General features: G+C 43.9%; 2 protein-coding genes across 5 annotated transcripts in view; both read left to right on the forward strand.

Moving 5' to 3' along the window:
• Positions 1 to 10449, forward strand: part of jph3a (junctophilin 3a) — a 23193-nt gene extending 12744 nt beyond the window's left edge. For all 4 annotated transcript variants that reach the window (XM_084358753.1, XM_084358755.1, XM_084358752.1 and 1 more), the window contains 4 exons: positions 2559 to 3339; positions 3673 to 3797; positions 5640 to 6883; positions 7564 to 10449. In XM_084358753.1, the coding sequence (XP_084214879.1) occupies positions 2559 to 3339; positions 3673 to 3797; positions 5640 to 6883; positions 7564 to 7644 (2231 nt within the window). In that variant the 3' untranslated portion in view covers positions 7645 to 10449. The remainder of the gene's footprint in view (positions 1 to 2558; positions 3340 to 3672; positions 3798 to 5639; positions 6884 to 7563) is intronic.
• Positions 10450 to 12775: 2326 nt separating this feature from the next.
• On the forward strand, positions 12776 to 18236 carry znf319a (zinc finger protein 319a). The gene is made up of 2 exons (XM_084361482.1): positions 12776 to 13963; positions 15046 to 18236. Exon 2 carries the CDS (start codon positions 15190 to 15192, stop codon positions 16966 to 16968), a length of 1779 nt encoding a protein of 592 aa, XP_084217608.1. The 5' UTR covers positions 12776 to 13963; positions 15046 to 15189; the 3' UTR covers positions 16969 to 18236.
• Positions 18237 to 19135: the final 899 nt, after the last annotated feature.

Below are 19135 nucleotides of genomic sequence, written 5' to 3' on the forward strand. Positions count from 1 at the left end.
ATTTCAACACATCTAGAGAGTGAGAGAGTGTAACTAAGTACATTTACTCAAGTGCTGTACTTTAGTTTTAAATTTGAGGTACTTCAGTGTTTTCATGACACTTTCTACTTCGACTCCACAACATCTTAGAAGGAAATATTGTATTTTTTACTTAACTATAATTATTTGACAACTTGAGTTACTTGACAACTTAAGATTTTTTACACATAAAACATTTTAAGAGTTTATAAAATATGATATTTTGTTTTTTAAATGAAACGACTCAACAGTTTATACGAGTACAGCTGAAACAGTTAGTCGATTAATCGATTAATCAGTCCGTGGAGAATTAATTAAAAATCGTTTGTTATTTTCATTATTATTATTCATTTATCATCTTTTTTAAGGAGGTTTTGTTTTCGCCCGTGTCTCTTTATTTGTTGGTTTGTTTGGATTAAACAAAAACTACTGAACAGATTTCCACTAAACTTGGATGGAGGACGTGTCTCAGCCCAGAATAGACCCCATTGAGTTTTGGTGCAGATCCGATTAAAGGGACGGGTCCAGGAATCGTTTCTCACTTTCTTTAACATTGTGGGATACGTTTTACAGCACATACGTATAAAGGGGGCCGGATCCTTGAGTACAATTTGATATGGATCCAAATAATGATGTAGCAGATTTAAATGCGTTTCACAGAGTCTCGTCTGTAGTTTTGGATTAGGCTGCATTAAACATGTCGGGCCTTTCGGCGGAGGTATGCACTCAAACGAGAGGCATGCTAGTTTTTGATAACGTTGAGGTTTTGACTCCTGGTTGGACAAAACAAACATTATGAAGGAGTCAGGACTCACAGGGCTCTGAGTCATCGTGACCACATTTCTCACTGTCTCCAGAATTGTGACGAACAATCAATCAATTGATTAATGGAGGAAATGATCAGCAGTGTTAGTTCTGTACAAAAATGATTCAAAATGAGCTCCAGCTCAACAACTACAGCAGTGAAATCCTGCTTTTACATGAACGACTGCGTCATAATAATCTAATGAGATCATATATTATAGTAGAACAGACACGGGGGACATTTTACTACAGAACGAGTACTTTTACTTTTAATGCAAATACATTTTCCTGATTATACTTTGTGGTATTAGTACTTCCTCACACACAGTCGTCCTCTCTCTCTGTAGTACGTTGGTTTTTCCTCCACACACCCACTCCCTCCAATCTGCCAAATCTTAAACCGGCACAAAGACGTCAGGTTCACTCGATAAATACTCGCACTTGGCCAGTTTTTAGAAAGTACATATGTACTTTTCTGGAGTGGAGGAGAAGCCAAATACGTGGTTTTATTCTGGGTTTATTTCAAGCGTTTGGTTTATTTTCACAGCTTTAATGTTGTGCCAACAAGCCTCGGTTTGGCACTGAATGATTTCAAAGATTTTTATTCCTGGTGGTGTAGCAACCGCATAAAACCTTTACACACGAGAATAATACATGCATATGGTCTGTTGCATGTCACAATACATCTTTTATTTCATCAGGTTAGTCTCTTTCACAGGGGAGACCGGCAGCAACACAGGGTTACAACAGTAAATTACAGAAAAACTCACTAAAATATTCAGTTAACACATTTGTACACAGACAACCTGGACGCTGTCGGTGCAGACAAACCTCACAGCTTCCTTCTGTTCAGTTCGCTCTTAAAAACAAATCACAAAATGTAAAAGAGCGTCGTCTCCCTCACACTGTGGGATATCTGGTGAATGTTCATCACTTGAGTCAGTCCACATCAGGAAACGTTGTCGGTGCTTTCAGGCTGATTAGTACTTTGGAGGGACTGGATGTGTTTTGGTTCAGACTGAAAAATCTCAACAACTATTAGATGGATCATCACCAAATTTTGTGTAAACGATCCTCAGAGGACGGATGTGCTGATGTGAATGTTTTTAGTTTTGCAAGTATGTTGGACGAATTAAAAATTTAGACCTGACCCTCCACACGTCCAGACTTTTCACTCAACACAGTGAGCATTTGTGAAATTTCCTTCAGCGACTATTTAAAGACATTGATTAACTGTTCAGATTTAGACCATATTTCACAGGGATTTGCAAAACTGGCTTCTAACTGAGAAATCTGGATTTGGTTTCTTCGTCAGGCTCCAAAGTGACGATTAGCTGTTATCATTTGCTCTTGGTAGAAATGTGTCTTTATAGCAAATCCTGCAATATTAAACTTAAAGGTGCAATATGCAAAAAAACAACTAAAATTATCAACAGAATGTGAAGAAATAACAGTGTTGACGTTGTGATGTCTGCAACCAACGCAGAGATATCTACTCTGTTAGCATGCTAACCAGCTAGCCCCTGCAAAGTCAGAAAGATCATCAGGATTCATCCTCTGGAAACTATGAATGGAGAAAGGTTTCATGATGATCTATCCAGTAGTTGTTGAGATATTTCAGTCTGGCTCAAAGTTTAGGACAGACAGTCGGACACTGGCATCGTGCAGCTGTCATGGATAAAAACATGGAAAATGTTCCCGTCCTGACTCTCGTTGTGTCCCTGTTTGTCCCTCAGGAACCTACCAGGGCCAGTGGCTCGGTGGGATGCGTCATGGCTATGGCGTGCGGCAGAGTGTCCCGTACGGCATGGCGGCCGTCATCCTCTTCCCTCTGCGAACATCCATAAACTCGCTCCGCTCCGAGCACAGCCACGGCCCTCCGGCTGTGCTGGAGGACGGCAGCGCCACCACGCCCACAGACGGGGTGGTGGCCGGGCTGGCGGGGAGCCCTGTGGGGCGAGGCGGGTTCGCCCTGACAGCTCCGAGTGAAGCCGAACGCCAAAGGAAGAGAAAAGGCCGCTTCCGGCAGTCCATCCTGAGCGGCCTGAAGCTGCGACGCTCTGAGTCCAAAAGCTCTCTGGCCAGTCAGCTCAGCAAGCAGAGCTCCTTCTGCAGCGAGGCCGGCATGAGCACCGTCAGCTCTGCTGCGTCCGACATCCACTCCAACACCAGTGAGAGCGAGCAGGGCGCTCCTGTGGATGCCACTGTCACAGAAATGTATGCTGGCGAGTGGCGGAGCGACCAGAGGGCCGGCTGGGGCGTGAGCCGGCGCTCGGACGGCCTGCACTACGAAGGTGAGTGGGCGGGAAACAAGAGGCACGGGTATGGATGCACCACCTTCCCTGACGGCACCAAGGAGGAAGGAAAGTACAAGCAGAACGTGTTGGTGAGCGGCAAACGCAAGAACCTGATCCCGCTGAGGGCGAGTAAAATCAGAGAGAAGGTGGACCGGGCTGTCGAAGCTGCTGAGAAGGCCGCAGACATCGCCAAGCAGAAGGCAGAGATCGCCATGTCCAGGTCAGCAAAACACACGTAAAGGCACCAAAAGTCCCGATATGACCGAGAAACATCTTCTGTTTATGGCTTGAAGTCGAGCTTTTATTGTTGAATTTTGGCCCTGACAGTCGTCCATACATCCATACACCATCCATCTATGGATGTTTATGAAACATCCAAAACAAGACGACAGAAAAATGAATCAATAAAATAAATCCTGGATATCACAACTCACAGAGCAGATTTGGCCTCAGATCTTCATATTGATTCTGTATCTTCATGGATAGAGAATCAATAATAACCTTTACATGTTCAGCCTGTGTGACTGCAGTGTTTTCTACCTGTCCTGTCCAGGATGAGCCACGCTCGTGGGAAGGCGGAGGCAGCTGAAGGAGTGGCTCAGAAGGCCACGGAGGAGTGTCGACTGGCCCGGATAGCTGCCAAAGAGCTCTCGCCCTCCTTCCACATCTACGGAAACGGTGAGCGGACAAAACAAGATATGCAGATCATTTCCTAAAGGCTCTCATACGATGGCTTGATACGGTATTAAAGTACATTTTGATAATCCCTTTAAACCTGCAGGTGTCTGCTGAATATTAAAATATGGATCTGAACTATGTAGCTGCAACATTTAGTTGATTAATTGATTAGTTGATGGGCAGAACTACGATTTTGACAATTAATAATCATTTTACTTCACTTTGCTGGTTCAAGCTTCTTATTTCAGAATAACTCTGTATGTTAGAGAATGAAGAGAGACAAATAATTTATTGATCCTGTTTGAGTTGTGAAGAAAAAAGAAAAAGAAAAGGTCTTAAAAAAGGAGAGCTGGTCAGTTTGGTGAGCTGCTGATATACAGGAGCAGCTCTACAATGTCTAAGTTACGAGTCGACGTCACTAACGACACTGTCGGCTGTGTCGTCTTTATAATGACGTATTTTCAGTCTGATGTTTCATTAGTTTGATGACAAACATCATATGTGATTCATGACATACAATACAGTTTTTATGAAATAAGGTCCCACTTCGCTCTCTGTTATCACTTTAGAAAGTTGTTAGTCTTCATTGGAGTCATGTTTCCGACCACCTGATTCATTTATGGGAAATATTTGGCAGCTAATGTCTAAATGTGTCCGTTCGCTGTTTGCTGCTGAGCAGGTAGTGAACAATGAAGTCATGGAAACATCTGCCTGTCGTGGTTGGAAACAAGTTAGTGAACCAAAAAGTGAAGCTGCCGGCAAGAAAGACAAAAACAAGAGAAGTGAAATATGCTAAAATCACCGAAATACACTTAAAGTACCAAAAGTAAAAGTACTCGTAATGCAGTGTCTCGTTTTAGAATAATACATATTATATTATATGATTATGATCACTGATACATTCATCACTTTAATGTTGACGCTGTTAAAGCTGGAGCTCATTTTAATCACTTTATACTGTTTATCTGCTGGGTAGCTTGTTGATTTCCCCCTGAGGATCAATAACGTCTCGTCTTAATCTATAATAACAATAATAATAATAATACATCATCATTTATTTGTGGATTATATTTTTCTATTAGTAATCTGAAACTGCAACATGATTGGAGTTGTCAGATAAACATAAAGTAGCAGAAAATGTAAACACAAATACTTTTTACATTTAATCAAAGTACAGTTCTTGAGTAAATATATAAACTCTTTACTTTATAAACATGACGGCTTCATACGATCACAACATTGTGTGATATTAGTTCAAGAAGAACTCGCTCACATGTAGAAACATTATTGCACCACATTAATTTTGGCTTTTCTTGTTTCTTTGGCTCAGTTTGTGTTTGCTGAGGAGAAACAATAACACTAAATTATTTTATTGGCAAATTTCTGTCCACTTTTTGTTGCTTCAGTTCCCCCGAGAGGCCCGGACTGTAACAATTAGTCACAAGTCGTGACTGGATTAAAAAAAAAAAAAGGCAGCAAATTATGAAAATGACTGAGCTGTACTCAGTATTTTCACCTAAAATCTGCTTTTTAAGATTTAATAAAAAGTATATTAAATATGTGGATTTACAGCAGGTGAGTTTACGTTCGTATCATCATCTCATAATGAAATAAATCAAGTGTTTCCACCTCCATGATCCTCTCTGAGCCAACAGTGATTGTCAGGATCCAGTTTGTACGCAGCTTCTCTCTCCTTTTGTTACCCTGCATGCTAACAACACTGACACACACACACACACACACACACACACACACACACACACACACACACACACACACTGTAGGTCTGATGGACTGCTGCCAAATCACCTCACTGGTGCTATTCTCTGACTGTTTTCATAGGGCTCGAATGTCAGAGGCCCAAGCACCAGGACGCCAAGGACAAAGACCACGAGGTGATCTCCACAGGAACAGACAGTCCGGAGCTGTGCACGCCGGACACCACGCCACCTGTAATCACACCTGATCTCAGCCCCGTGCTGAGCGTGCCCACCTCGCCCCCCCACAGCCCGCCCAAGCACGGCCATCGTCCCAGAAATGCTTGCTTCATGCGCCAGAGCGCCGTGGACGATCAGGGCGGGGCCGAGATCCAGGTGCTGGTGGAGGGGCGGGGCATGGATCTGCCGAGGGCCGGGGCTAACAACTGGACTGATGACATGTATCCGGACCGAGGAGGCAGCAGCCGCTCCACCACGCCCTCCCTGCTGGAGGAGCAGGAGGGCCAGATTAACGGCCACGAGCAGGCCCCTCTGTCCAACCACAAACCACGGGAGAAATCGTCGTCCAATCACAAGTCCCGGGAGCATGCTTCCTCCTACAGAGCGTGGGAGCACTCCCTGTCCAACCAAAAGCCCTCCAAGCATGCCTCTTCCAATCACAAGTCGAGGGAGTACTCGTCGTCCAATCACAAAACATGGGATCATTCTTCCACCAATCATAAGGCCTGCGAGCATGCCTCTTCCAACTACAAGCCGCAGGTGCACATTTTATCCAATCACAAGGCCTTGGAACATAACATGTCCAATCACAAGACTTCTGAGCATGCTTCTTCCAATCACAAGTCCCAAGATTATATCTCCTCCAATCACAATGCAAAGGACCACTTCTGTTCTAGCTACAACCCTCGAGAGCATGTCTACTCCAACCACCATCCAAAGCAGCACAACCCGTCCAACCACAAGCTTAACGAGCATGCTGTAATCGACCAAAGGCTAGACGGCCTCACCGGGGGCTGGACTGCTGAAAGCACCCTTAGGTGGAGCCCCGCCCACTCGCGGCTCACGGAGCAGGACGAGGAGCGGATGAACGACTACACGGTGGACATGAGGCTGTGTCCGGACTCGCAGACGTCTCGGGGGCTCGGCCAGGAGTCCCCGGCCCCCAAAAACAACAGGCTGCGATCCCGAGGGCTTCGGCCGGTCAGAGAGGGATCCATGGACTCTGTACAGATGCTGGACAACCTGAATGTGGGGGCGGAGCTGGAGGAGTGGCCGCTGCACAGGGACCTCACCCTCTCCCCACCCCTAAAGTCTCAGCCCATCACTCTGGAGCAGGAAGGAGAGCATCTCACCCTCAAATCAAACTCAGTGAGTCGTCACAGTCAAAGCATGATACAGATACAGTCATCTGACCCCTGTCGTCTGTTCGGACCGGTTTTATAAAAATACCCAGAAGTCGAGTAAAAGTAAAGGTGTTGCCCATACAGACAGTGGTCGAGTAAAAGTCTGAGGGTGTCTGATAATAAATGTACTTAAGTATCAGAAGTAGACGTAAACGTAAAATATACATATATTACATGTACAGTATGTAAACACTGTATACTGTGAGTCCGACTGATTCGATATTCAGCTTTTTTCTGATTATCAGCATCAGATTTAATCAGATTGCTGATTAAAGAAATGAATTTAAAAATGTTCTACTTTGATGCAGCAAAGTAATCTGCAAAGTAACTAGTTACTATCAAAATGTTATCAAATGAAAGTCGTGGTATCGATTCTTCTTCTATTTCTTCTATTTCTTCTTCTTCTTCCTTTGCTACTTCTTTTTCTACTTCTTCTCAGTTTCTTCTTCTGCTTTCTTCTTCTTCTTTTTCTTCTTCCTCTTTTCATTATTATTATCAGTAGTATTATTATCACAGTTGTGGAGTCTCTGGCTCTTCTTCCTCTTCAGTCTTCCTCCATGTTGTTCTCTTATTTCTGCCTCCATGTTTTTCCGTCACAGTGTTTTTGCTCTAACGTCACTTCTTCTCTCCTCTCTTGTCTTTCAGGGCTCCAGCTCTATTCTGGTGGTTATGGTCATTTTACTCAATATTGGAGTAGCCATTCTTTTCATTCACTTCTTTATTTAAGCTTATACAGGTATGATCTACTAAGACTTATTGATAACTACGGTATATTATATTATTACTTACTGAGACGGACATTCTGCCTATTCGACTGGAGCCCGCAGCCCGAGTGACGGACACAGCAGAGCCTTTCTATTGTTGCTACTGGTCTTTTCACCTCTGTTGAAGCCCATCTGAGTTTCTACGAAAGCACCGTTTCCTTTTCAAAAATGCTTCCTTTGAGCTTGCAACCATAGAAAAAGAAAGTAAGAAAGTCGAGAGTGCAGCTTTAAACTAGCGCGGTGTACTGGGACACACGTGCACGGGTGTCCATCAGCTATGGACTGGAGATGGCACAGGCAGTTTGGCCCATTTTTCCATCATTCTAGACAAGAATATAGCAACCCCTTTGTGTCCTGGTTATCATGAGAAACATGCTAACCAAGAGCATCAGACAATAACCCCTTTTTGCCTTCCAACCCTTTTCCCCTCTCGGCCCCGTCCACCGGTCTCTAACCCCCGTTCGCACTATGCGCTACATACAGAACTATGCTGCAAGAGTAGATCCATTTTAAAGGGCTCCGTCATTATTCTTTTCTTTTTTTCCACTACGAACTACACGAACGCACACAACCATTGCATGAGGCTGTGTGGGGTTTTAAAAAGTGCATTTTCTATCCCTTTAACATCACTGTTTCTGTCCTCATTTGTACGCACGCCATCCTGGTTATCACTTCCCGTCGGCAGACGTCACGTCCCCAAAAGTCGAGAATCACAGAATCTGACCGAATCAGATCGAAAACGTCGGCGACCGACGCACTCCCAGACCCACGAGTCTAAACCCCTCGAGGAACTTCATGAATTTATTGTTAAGTGACACATTCGCACGCCAAAAACAACACACACACACACACACACATACACACACTTTACATTAAACTGCTGACAAACTGAGGAGGATTCAGCCTTGCCCCTTTGTACAGCCTTGAGACTGTTATGTTATAACCACTAATTCTACTATATATGTGTATGTGTCATTATTATTCAAGTTTGTTACTTTTTGCAGTTTGCAAGACAGAGAGAATGCTGAGTGCCTCGTACTTATTCATTTTCCGTCTCTAATTTATTTAAACCCCCCCGACCCGACCCGACCCGACCCGACCCGCCCCCCCAGAACAAACCCCCCCACGTGGGCAGGCTGAGAGGAGACGAGTAACCTTCAACATTAAGAAAGGTGACCCTCCACCCCACCTCTCCACACCACCACCTCCTCCTCCACCCTCCCCACAAACCTCTCTCTCACCCTGAAATGGCATGCACTGTTTTGTCTCTCTCTCCCCGTCCCCCTTTTGGACCAGTCAAAAAGGGAAAAATGGGGTTTCTACGGTGTCATTTCCAGACACTTTTTGGGCCGGATGAGATTTTTTTCAGCATGTTTGTTCAGCCTGCTCAATCTGGTGTCAGTTTGTGAGTTTCTCCCTCTCGTCTCTTTTATCCAGCAACACAAGGCTACGTGAGACAATGGAGAGCAGTGTAAAATACAACGCTAGCTTTTAACTCTCAGTGGATACCGACATGTCCTGAGTTTATGAATGATATAAAAAGAAACTCTCTGCTACTGTATGTTTTATACTTCGCACCCAGTGGCATCATCATGTTGTGACATCATTGCATGCCCGAGCATGCTCTTTCTTACTCTTTGGTTTATGAGGTTGTTTCCAAGTTAATGTGGAGAAAATAATGAAATGTTTGAAATTAACGAGTTTGGTGTCGTTATTACTGCCGTCTCCGACCCGACCGCCAGAATAAATGTTGCCATTTCCGTCTCTGCAAACCACGGAGATGTTGAAACTTTACTCTTCTCTATTTTCCATTTTTACAATTTCAGTTTCATGTTGTGACATCACTGTGCTTATGTTCGAGGTTAGGCACAAAAACCACTTGGTTAGAGTTCGGAGAAGATCCTGTTTTGGTTAAAAATATCTGTTTTTTGTCGCCACAAACGAGGCCAGCAAAAGTCTCGCTCCACCGCCGTCCCCTCCGCCTCCCGACCCGAAAGTCAGCTCATCTGCACACATCTCGTCATGTTTCTGTCATCAGCGTCATGATGTGTATGACATGCTCACATCTGAACACAGCAGTGGTTTGCAGAAACGTAAAATAACAACATTTTATTGAGCCGACTGAGCTGCCGTCTCGCCTCTTCAGTCGAATTATGCAGTTTTCATAAAGGTGGTGAAGAACAAGACAAACATCAGAAGATATTTATGGCTGAATTTGATTTTTTTAATTTAAGTTTCTGGTTATTTTACCTACAAATAGTTTCTCAATTGATTTTGAAGAAACTTGGAAATCACAAAACATTAATATCAGGATATAAAATCTCATAAGAGAGAAGAGTTTATCCACATCGCCTTCTTCTGAGAGTTAAAATACTTTATTTTCTCTGAAGCCAGATTCAGAATATCCAGTGATGAACGTTGTGGTTATTCAAGGTTACTGCAGGTGATATTTCTACTTATTTTTTTATTTTCTTGAGTTATATTTAAAGATGCTGTCTGTAAGAAAAGTAGATTTTTTAGTCTCACTCCCAACTCATCAAAAAACTCATCATCTCTTTGGGATCGTAGGACGAGTCGACTGCCATCCTGAGAGTAAGTTTGTGATGAGCTGGGAGTGAGTTTAAAAAATCAACTTTTCTTATAAAGAGGACCTTTAATAGAGATGATGCAGTTTAACATTGGTCCAATACACACAATGTAACAGCTGTTGTCTTTAGTTGGTATCATAAAACCACAATAAAATAAAACGCACATCACAATACATCGATATACATACAGCTCTGGTTTTGCTTTTAGGCAGCGCTTAACCTTTGTGGGTAAAGATTTTATATCTGGATTTAGTTTGATATCAGCTGGTGATGTGTTGCAGAGTTAACAGCGTTTAATGGAGAGAGCGATGATTGTCCAGATTCAGACCTACGATGTGATATTTTACAGTTACTGGTTACTCTGTTACTGTCTTGTCTGTGGATTTATCCGTAAAGAGACTCTGAGGTTAAACTGTCAAACTGCTGTTTCAAGGTTTTCTGGTTTGCAAACAGACTCACAAATATACGATAGGATAAAACTTAATTGTCAATTTAATCTGAAATTCATCTGATAGTTTCCTTCAGGAAAGTTAAACACTGGTTAAAGATATGATGACACATCTGACACATGTTCCCAGATCCAGATCTTCAGTCATCAGCAGACTGATGTTTACAAGAAGTCTGAAGAAGGCGACAGAGTCAAAGTGTTGATGAGTTCAATCACAGCAGGAAGGTTGTTGTGTTGCTGCTGACGAGTTAAGTTAGTTAGTTTAGTTAGTTTAGTTCTTCAGGACTTCAGTCTGGGTCGAGCCAGGCTAGCTGTTTCCCTCTGTTTCCAGTCTTTATGCTAAGCTAAGCTAACTGTCTAATGTCTGTAGCCTTATATTCAATTCAGTTTTGTCTTTATGCGCGTCACATTTTACACGTGGTGCCAAATTACAATTACAATTCTTAAAGGATTATTAAACGTCACAAATATGAACAAAACAAGGATGGAAATAAAGACAATATTAGTTAAAATAATCAAATTGATGATAAAATAGATAAATGAAACAAAATAACACACTCAGTAACGTGTATCTTATTTATTATGTATGTAAACGTATACACACACGAACATAAGCTAAAAATAAAACAACAATAAATCAGGAGATGTGGCAGCAAGAATATAATACAAGTATGTTTTTATAAATGTCTTTTCTTGGTGCAGGCAGTGACACATTCAGCAGCCAGCACTGCACATATCAGCCTTATAATGACAGAAACAGCTCGTAGATTTAAAGACTTTACTTATATTTTCACAGTTATGAATGAAAGGTCAAAAGGTCGAAGCCAACGTGAGAAAGAAGAAGAGAAACATCATTAAAACAAGTTAATCTGAAGTGTTTTAATCTCTCTGTGTGAGGAACATGTGGTGAGCAGGTAAGTATAGTTAATAAAGTATCTGGACGCTGAGTTCTCAGGATTATTATTGGTGATTATATCCAAACAGAAGTGAATCTTAAACAGCTGTGATGTTTTTCCAGCTGTCGTCTGCTGTTAATATATACTTGTTATTGCTGTTATATACTTTTATTACTTTTAGTGTTCACACCAACATTAAATCAGAACATTAAGGTGAGTGAACGCAGCACAGTCACCTCGAACAACAGAGAGAAAACATGGTTTTGTTCCTCGTGCTCGTGTTTTCTGAATGTGGAAACATCTTCAACACATCAGCTGACGTCGTCTAAAAGAAAGAAGTATTTCCTCTTTAATCTGTGGCCACGACATTTCTATACAAACAGCAAAAGATTAAATGTCTGTTGACACAAACTTTGTCTAAAATCAATTTAAAATCAAGCATGTGGACGCTCAAATGTTCACTGATGTGATGCGATAACAGCCTCCACTCTTCTGGCTTCAGTCTTTACACCACAAGAGCCTAATGAGGTCCAACATTAATGTTTGGTAATGAGGTCAGCACAGCACAAGTCTCTGGAAGATCACAAATTAACTTGAAAACACAATATTTACAACTTTTTTCAAGCCGAAATCTTCACTGTAGTCGCTAAGCTAAAAGTGTTAGCATGCACCCTGTGTGAAGAGGTAGCAGACGAGCTGTTTGGAGCCATTTTATGTTTCTTTGGTTGTTTAATCCGTTTTAAATCGAGTCTCCAGCTGCTTCAGCTGTTCAGCAGAATGCTGCAACTCTGTTTTACTGTGAAGCTCCAGAAATGTTTTATGGACGACGAGACTTCACCTGACTTTATATCATCAGGAGGAGATGATGACTGGATTTACATTTCTGGGGGAACTGTCCCTTTAATATTGTACATTGGCTCTAATGTAAAAGTATCTCTTCATCCTTCATGACTGCAGATCAGATAAACTGTATTCATCCAACTGAAGAAGAAGTTTACGTCCAACCTTTGTTTTCAGTTGGGCTGAAAGCTTAGAGGTCAGAGGTCATTTAGTTGGAGGTGTGTGACGACTTCCACAGCAGAAACAGATTTACAGAAGAAGAAGAAGAAAAACAAGAAGAAGAAGAGTTGTAACTACAGAAATGAGGTTTGTGGGTGATTTCGAGATGATTTATTCAAGATATAATATAATTATAAGGTTAAAAAACATTTTTTTGGTTTTCATGGTAGTGGTAAGTACGTAGGTACAAAATCGAGGTATTTTTACTCGAGTATCTCTTCTTCTAAAGAGAAAATACATGTATATATTTAAATCTATATTATATAATATGTATACAATTATTTTTAACATTTATATTATATTGTTAGTTTTTATTATAAAAACAGAAATGCAATGTACCCCAGTGCATTTACTCAATTTCTAGTATTCCCTTTGAATCCTCCTTTATACTTTTACTCCATTACATTTCAGAGGGAGATACTGGACTTTTTACTACATTTACCCAGCTGTGTCCAATCAGTTTGAAACCCAACAGTAAACACAGTTTATATACACATTTTTATACAAATACATTTAAATGACTAAATAAACAATAAACATTACATTTAGTCATGTTGCATGATGATTCATTTTGCTTATGATGCTTTCAGCTTCAGTATTTGTACCTGTAAATACTGAAGCAGTACTTGTGGTATGTTTTGATAATAGTACTTCTTCACAGCTGTTGTAGTTTCACTCAGGTAAGCCTGTGAATGCAGTACTCTGACAGTGTAGTACTTCTTCACAGCTGTTGTAGTTTCACTCAGGTGAGACTGTGAATGCAGTACTCTGACAGTGTAGTACTTCTTCACAGCTGTTGTAGTTTCACTCAGGTAAGCCTGTGAATGCAGTACTCTGACAGTGTAGTACTTCTTCACAGCTGTTGTACTCTCACGGCAGTGACCCGGTACATTGCCGGCTGCAGGTGTGCTTAGTGTTTACATGGCTGGAGGAGGGAAACGCTGCCCCCTGCTGTCACACCGAGGAAACACGGGAGCTAATGTGTTCAGGCTCGCATTGGCCTTTGTGTTTGTTTGAATGCTGTTGAAACAAACTCGGACGGCGGTTCTTCTCCTCCTCGGCTTGTTCTCGGCTCCGGGTCGGAGCTCCGGCATGCAGCGGCTGTAGCGGCAGCAGCTCCGCGGCGACAGCTCTCTGCGTGGCGGCTTCCGGTGTCCGTCCGTCTGCAGGAGGATGGCGTCCGGCTTCAACCGCATCCCCTCTACCGCCGGTTCTGCGAGCACTAGATACACCGAAGGTTGTCGACCTCAGGCTGAAGACGGGACCGAAAACCACCGATAAGCCGCCCGGGTGAGTTATCCCGCGTGTGTTTTTTGTGACGGGTGTGTTTTTCGGCGGCTCGGCTCCAGAAGGTGAATTTTCCCCCGCAGCTCCGGGGAGGCCTGCTCCGACTCGGGGTCCGTTTTCAGTGGAGGCTCGTATCAAACGTTATCGTGGCCTTTCATAAAGCGGCATCCCGACGGGAGCCTGCGAGCCGCCGTGCTCCGCTCGCTTTTTTTTTTATCTTGTCGCACTCGTGTTTAAAAAAAACAACAACCTGCTGTTTACACCTTCACATACCCCGCGATTAATAAGTTATCGATCTGGAGATATGTGGCTGATTATCTGATCGGAAGTCCAGTTGTTTAGTAGCGTTAGCTGCGGCTAGCTGTTAGCCGTTAGCTGCTAGCTACGCTGACAAGCTAACGTCGGGGAGCTACATCCTGGAAGAGAAACACTATCGTGAAAATCTCTCCAGGAAACAACATTTCTGTCCAGCAAAGCGAGCTGAACGGAGCAGACGTGATGTGGGAAACACATTCGCGGCATAAACAATTAAAATGCACGTTTATTTTACAAACTGGAGCTTCACGTTCACCGATTTCCGTTTCAGGAAATAGACCGAGCCCCAGTCTGGTTTGGCTGAAGCTATGTTAACTGTTATTTTTGTGGGTTTCCTGTGAGGGAAGTGCCTCAGATGTGTCAGCACGCTACCAGCCGAGCAGATAACAGCACCAGCACTGTACTTTACACATTCACACAGCACTCTTCTAATATCTGTTCGCCAATAATCGATGAACTTGTTGTAGGCCTCCACAGATACTGAAGTGGTTTGTTTCGTTTCTGTCTGACCACACAGAGGAGCTGACAGCCAGCAGCCTCACACACACACACACACACACTCACACACTCTTGTGTTTTATCCTGACAGACTCACAACCTTCCCTCTCAGGAATGTAAACACAGGTCTTATCAGTCAGTGTCTCCTTCACTGGTTTATGATGGGTCATGTGAGGAGCTGACAGCTCACCTGCCTGCATTATATTCACTCATTTGATGTGTTTGAAGCTGATTTAGTGATATTTTGTTTGTGTGTTTTTTTCCCCCTCCAGGTTTTCTCACCTCATCTCAAAGGACGTGTGTGAACACATAAAGCACTCGGCTACTCTCTGGTGCCAGTCGACCTTTCCTGAACCACATCCACCCTCTCAGTTCTGCACTGAAACCCCTTCATCTCCTGAGTGCTGAGTCCCTGTATGCGAAGTGGAAGGATGACAGAGGCGTGGCAGCAGCAGCAGCAACATGCAGTGGCTCCACCCTCCGTTGTGCACACGCTCCCCCAGGGAGCTGACAACCCCCTGGGCTGCACGGTGTACGGAGTCGTCCTGCAGCCAGATGCATCCCTGCAGCAGCCCCAGCACGGCCAGCAGCTCACGGTTCAAGCCCAGCAGCCCTCCTTACAGGTAGGGGGCGAGAGAGGGCACAAGTGCGGCGCCTGTGGCCATGACATCTCTCACCTGGCCAACCCTCATGAACACCAGTGCATGGTGAACCAAGACCGCTCCTTCCAGTGTACTCAGTGTATGAAGATCTTCAGCCAGGCGACGGACCTGCTGGAGCATCAGTGTGTGCAGGTGGAGCAGAAACCGTTTGTGTGTGGCGTTTGTAAGATGGGCTTCTCTCTGCTCACCTCGTTGGCCCAGCATCACAACTCGCACGGCAACGGCAACAACCCGATGAAGTGCTCCATCTGTGAGAAAACGTACCGGCCGGGTTCTGGAAACGTCACCCCGACCTCGTCAGCTGCCAACCCTCAGCAGCCCTCCACTGGAGAGACGTCCAGTGGCGGTGCAGCGATCAGTGCCTCGTCTCCTCCTGCGTTTGAGGCCTCAGCACCAGACAGGCCATATAAGTGCTCAGTGTGCCATAAGGCCTTCCGGCATTTGTCAGAGCTGACCCGCCACGAGAGAGTACACACTGGTGAAAAGCCATACAAATGTGACACGTGTGATAAAAGCTTCAGCCAGTCTTCACATCTGGCACACCACCAGCGCACACACAGCTCCGAGCGGCCGTATAAATGTGCCGTGTGCGAGAAGAGCTTTAAGCACCGCTCTCACCTCGTGCGGCACATGTACGCTCATTCAGGCGAGCACCTCTTCAAGTGCAATTTGTGTGAAATGCACTTTAAGGAGTCGTCGGAGCTCCTGCACCATCAGTGCCAGCCAGAGGGGGAGAGACCTTTCCGCTGCGGTTCGTGTGGAAAGAGCTTCAAGCGCCCGTCCGACCTGCGGCAGCACGAACGCACCCACTCGGAGGAGCGGCCTTTCCAGTGCGAGGAGTGCCAGATGAGTTTCAAACAGCAGTATGCTCTCGTACGCCACCGTCGCACTCACAAAAACCCAGCTGATCGCCCCTTCAAGTGTAACCTCTGCGATAAGGGCTTCCTTCAGCCGTCCCACCTGCTCTACCACCAGCAGGTTCACGGGATGGAAAGTCTGTTTAAGTGCGCGTCCTGCCAGAAGTCTTTCAGCCAATCGGGAGAACTGCTGAGGCACAAATGTGGCGGAGAAGTGGAGAAGCCCTACAAGTGCGACGTGTGCGGCAAAGGTTACAAAAAGAATTCGACGCTGCAGCGCCACCAGAACTCTCACTGCACGGAGAAGCCGCTGAAATGCTCCCTGTGCGACAAGCGCTTTGTGTCGTCCTCCGAGTTTGTTCAGCACCGCTGCGACCCGACCCGCGAGAAGCCGCTGAAATGTCCCGACTGTGAAAAGCGCTTCAGGTACTCATCGGAGCTGCAGCGCCATCGGCGAGTCCACACCGGGGAGAAGCCTTTCAAGTGTGCCAGCTGCGACAAGAGCTTCAAGCAGCGCGAGCACCTGGCCAAGCACCAGAGTGTGCACTCGCGGGAGACACAGTTTAAGTGCGTGTGGTGCGGAGAGCGCTTTGTTGACCTCACAGCTCTGCAGGAGCACACAGTCCAGCACACCGCCGAGGGCGAGAGCTTCCCCGAAGCTCCCTGCATCCCATGAACTGAGCTGCTCTTCAGTCCTGGGTAGCAAATGTGACATTCGCCCAGAAAGCAGCGTGTGCCAGCCTCCGCTCTCCCATTCGTAGTTTATAACATGCACCCGTTAATTATGTTTAATGATTTTCCGTATCAGTAAGACTCAACTCATCCTCATCCTTCGTTTAGTAAATCGACAGGCGCTTTAGGATCCCTCGACTTATTTTGGAACACATGGAGAAAAACTTGACCAGAATGAAAAAAGGCGTGTGATGTAAAATGTGGGAAGATCTTGATTTAGTTTCGAGTGCGGGACCTTTTTCTGTGGTTGCATGTGATTGTCTGTTTTTCGTAACCTTGTTGATTCTGTTGTTGAGAACGATGACGAGAACTTCCAGGCAGTTGTCAGACGTGTGTGTGTGTGTGCTCGTGTGTGCGCGCTCCTCTCAGATCCATGTGCCTTTTTTTACCGATCACTCATTTTGTGTTTTTTTGTTAAGTTTTTCACGTCCAGTTTAGCCGAAAAACCTCCCACCTCGTTCACAGCGGCTGGCTTGTGCAGCAGTATCTTTTCACATACTAGATCTTAGGTAGTATCATCTGTTTGTGCATGAATATTTATCACACTTTAATATCACTGTTGTATTATAGGTTTGGTTTAATTAGGAAAAACATCCTAAGAAGAAGAAGAAGAAGAAAAAAAGTGGATTTGTGAAAATGTATAGCCTGTGTCCTATGAAATCTGTGTTGTTGCATCTTTGTATTAAAACAAATGACGTCTAGGTAACTAACCCATACCTACCATGTCATACAAACACTTGACATGTGCAATAGAACATGCACAATGTAATATTTATGACTACTGATTCATGGCATAGTCTACTCTGTTATATTATAGATTGTGTGTATACGCTTATGTAAACATTGAAAACTGTATAGTGCTTATGTTACCTGCTTTTGTATTCACCATGAATGAGCTTGCAGAATTTTGCAAGCGCTTTTAGTTTCAGTTCCAGACGGATCATCACGAGGTTTTAACCCTACGAGACTTCAAAAACATTGTATTTGCTCACTTGCCACAAACTAGCTGCATTAGTTACCGTGCGATAGATCTAACAAAAAGTAATATTTTCTATTTTATTTTGAAGAATTGGCCTTGTAACATCCTCACGGGATTCGAGCCTCCTCCTGGTCCACGCCAGACGTTCAGCAGATTAATCCGAGTAGCCTCAAAGTCGCAATTTATGTGTTGGTTTATGCCGGGCATAAAGTAAAAAATATTTGTGTACTTTAGTTTACTGTGTGGGTTTCTATATTCTGTACAATCTTTGCAGTATATTTAAAAAAGAAGGTTTTTGGAGTTTAGAGGTCGCGGGTGGGCAAAGCAGGGCGGGATGGGACGGGGACTGTGTGGTGGTGCCATGGTTTAAGTCCTGGTGAGTCTGCTTCAGGACCTCCTGTTGGAGGGTGAGCGAGTGTAATGAAGCGTTGGATTTACACATATGGATATCAATATAGACTCCTGTTCATACTGTATACAGACAATTAAAATAAACCACCCTTATGAAAATAAAGGTGTACATTGTTTTCATCACATGTAATTTATTCATTAAAATTTTATTCATTTTTGTCTTTAAAATGTCGACTGATGGTTAAAAACTGAGCAAGTTAAAGATTAACTGAAGAAATATGACTTGTGTTTACAGGTCTGAGGGATTTCTGCCGTATATGTGAGAAAAATGTAGTATAAAGTCTTTAGTGGCTCCAGAGGAGGCTGCATGTAATCTGATAAATGACCTTCAGTGGCTTCACTTCAAGGCGAGTTGCATTGTGGGTAATGTAGTCAGCAGGTTTTGAAAACTGGTCTGGCTTTGCACTCCTGTAACACTGTTGGACTCATGGACAGTTTAAAGACAATCAGACATCACCGTTTTTATTCTACATATTCTTTTTCCTTTTCAAAAACCTGGTGCCTACATTACCCACAATGCAACTTAGCCACTGAGTGGCATCACTGGAGGCAATTTATTAAGAGTACACGCAGCTTCCTCTGGAACACAAAAGGCTTTATAATTTATACTTTTTTTTTACATATCCAGCAGTATAAATTAGCACAAAATACCACCAATCACAGTTTGTTGATCAGATGAAGGATCAATAAGTGAACGACCTCTCTGACCTCAGTCTGTCTC

This window comes from Pagrus pagrus (assembly GCF_965226575.1).
Source record: "Pagrus pagrus genome assembly, chromosome: 1".
Classification (NCBI taxonomy): domain Eukaryota; kingdom Metazoa; phylum Chordata; class Actinopteri; order Spariformes; family Sparidae; genus Pagrus; species Pagrus pagrus.

Bases quoted from the DNA above. Each gene is read 5' to 3' on its own strand.
- znf319a (XM_084361482.1), top strand. From the start codon at position 15,190: ATGCGAAGTGGAAGGATGACAGAGGCGTGGCAGCAGCAGCAGCAACAT.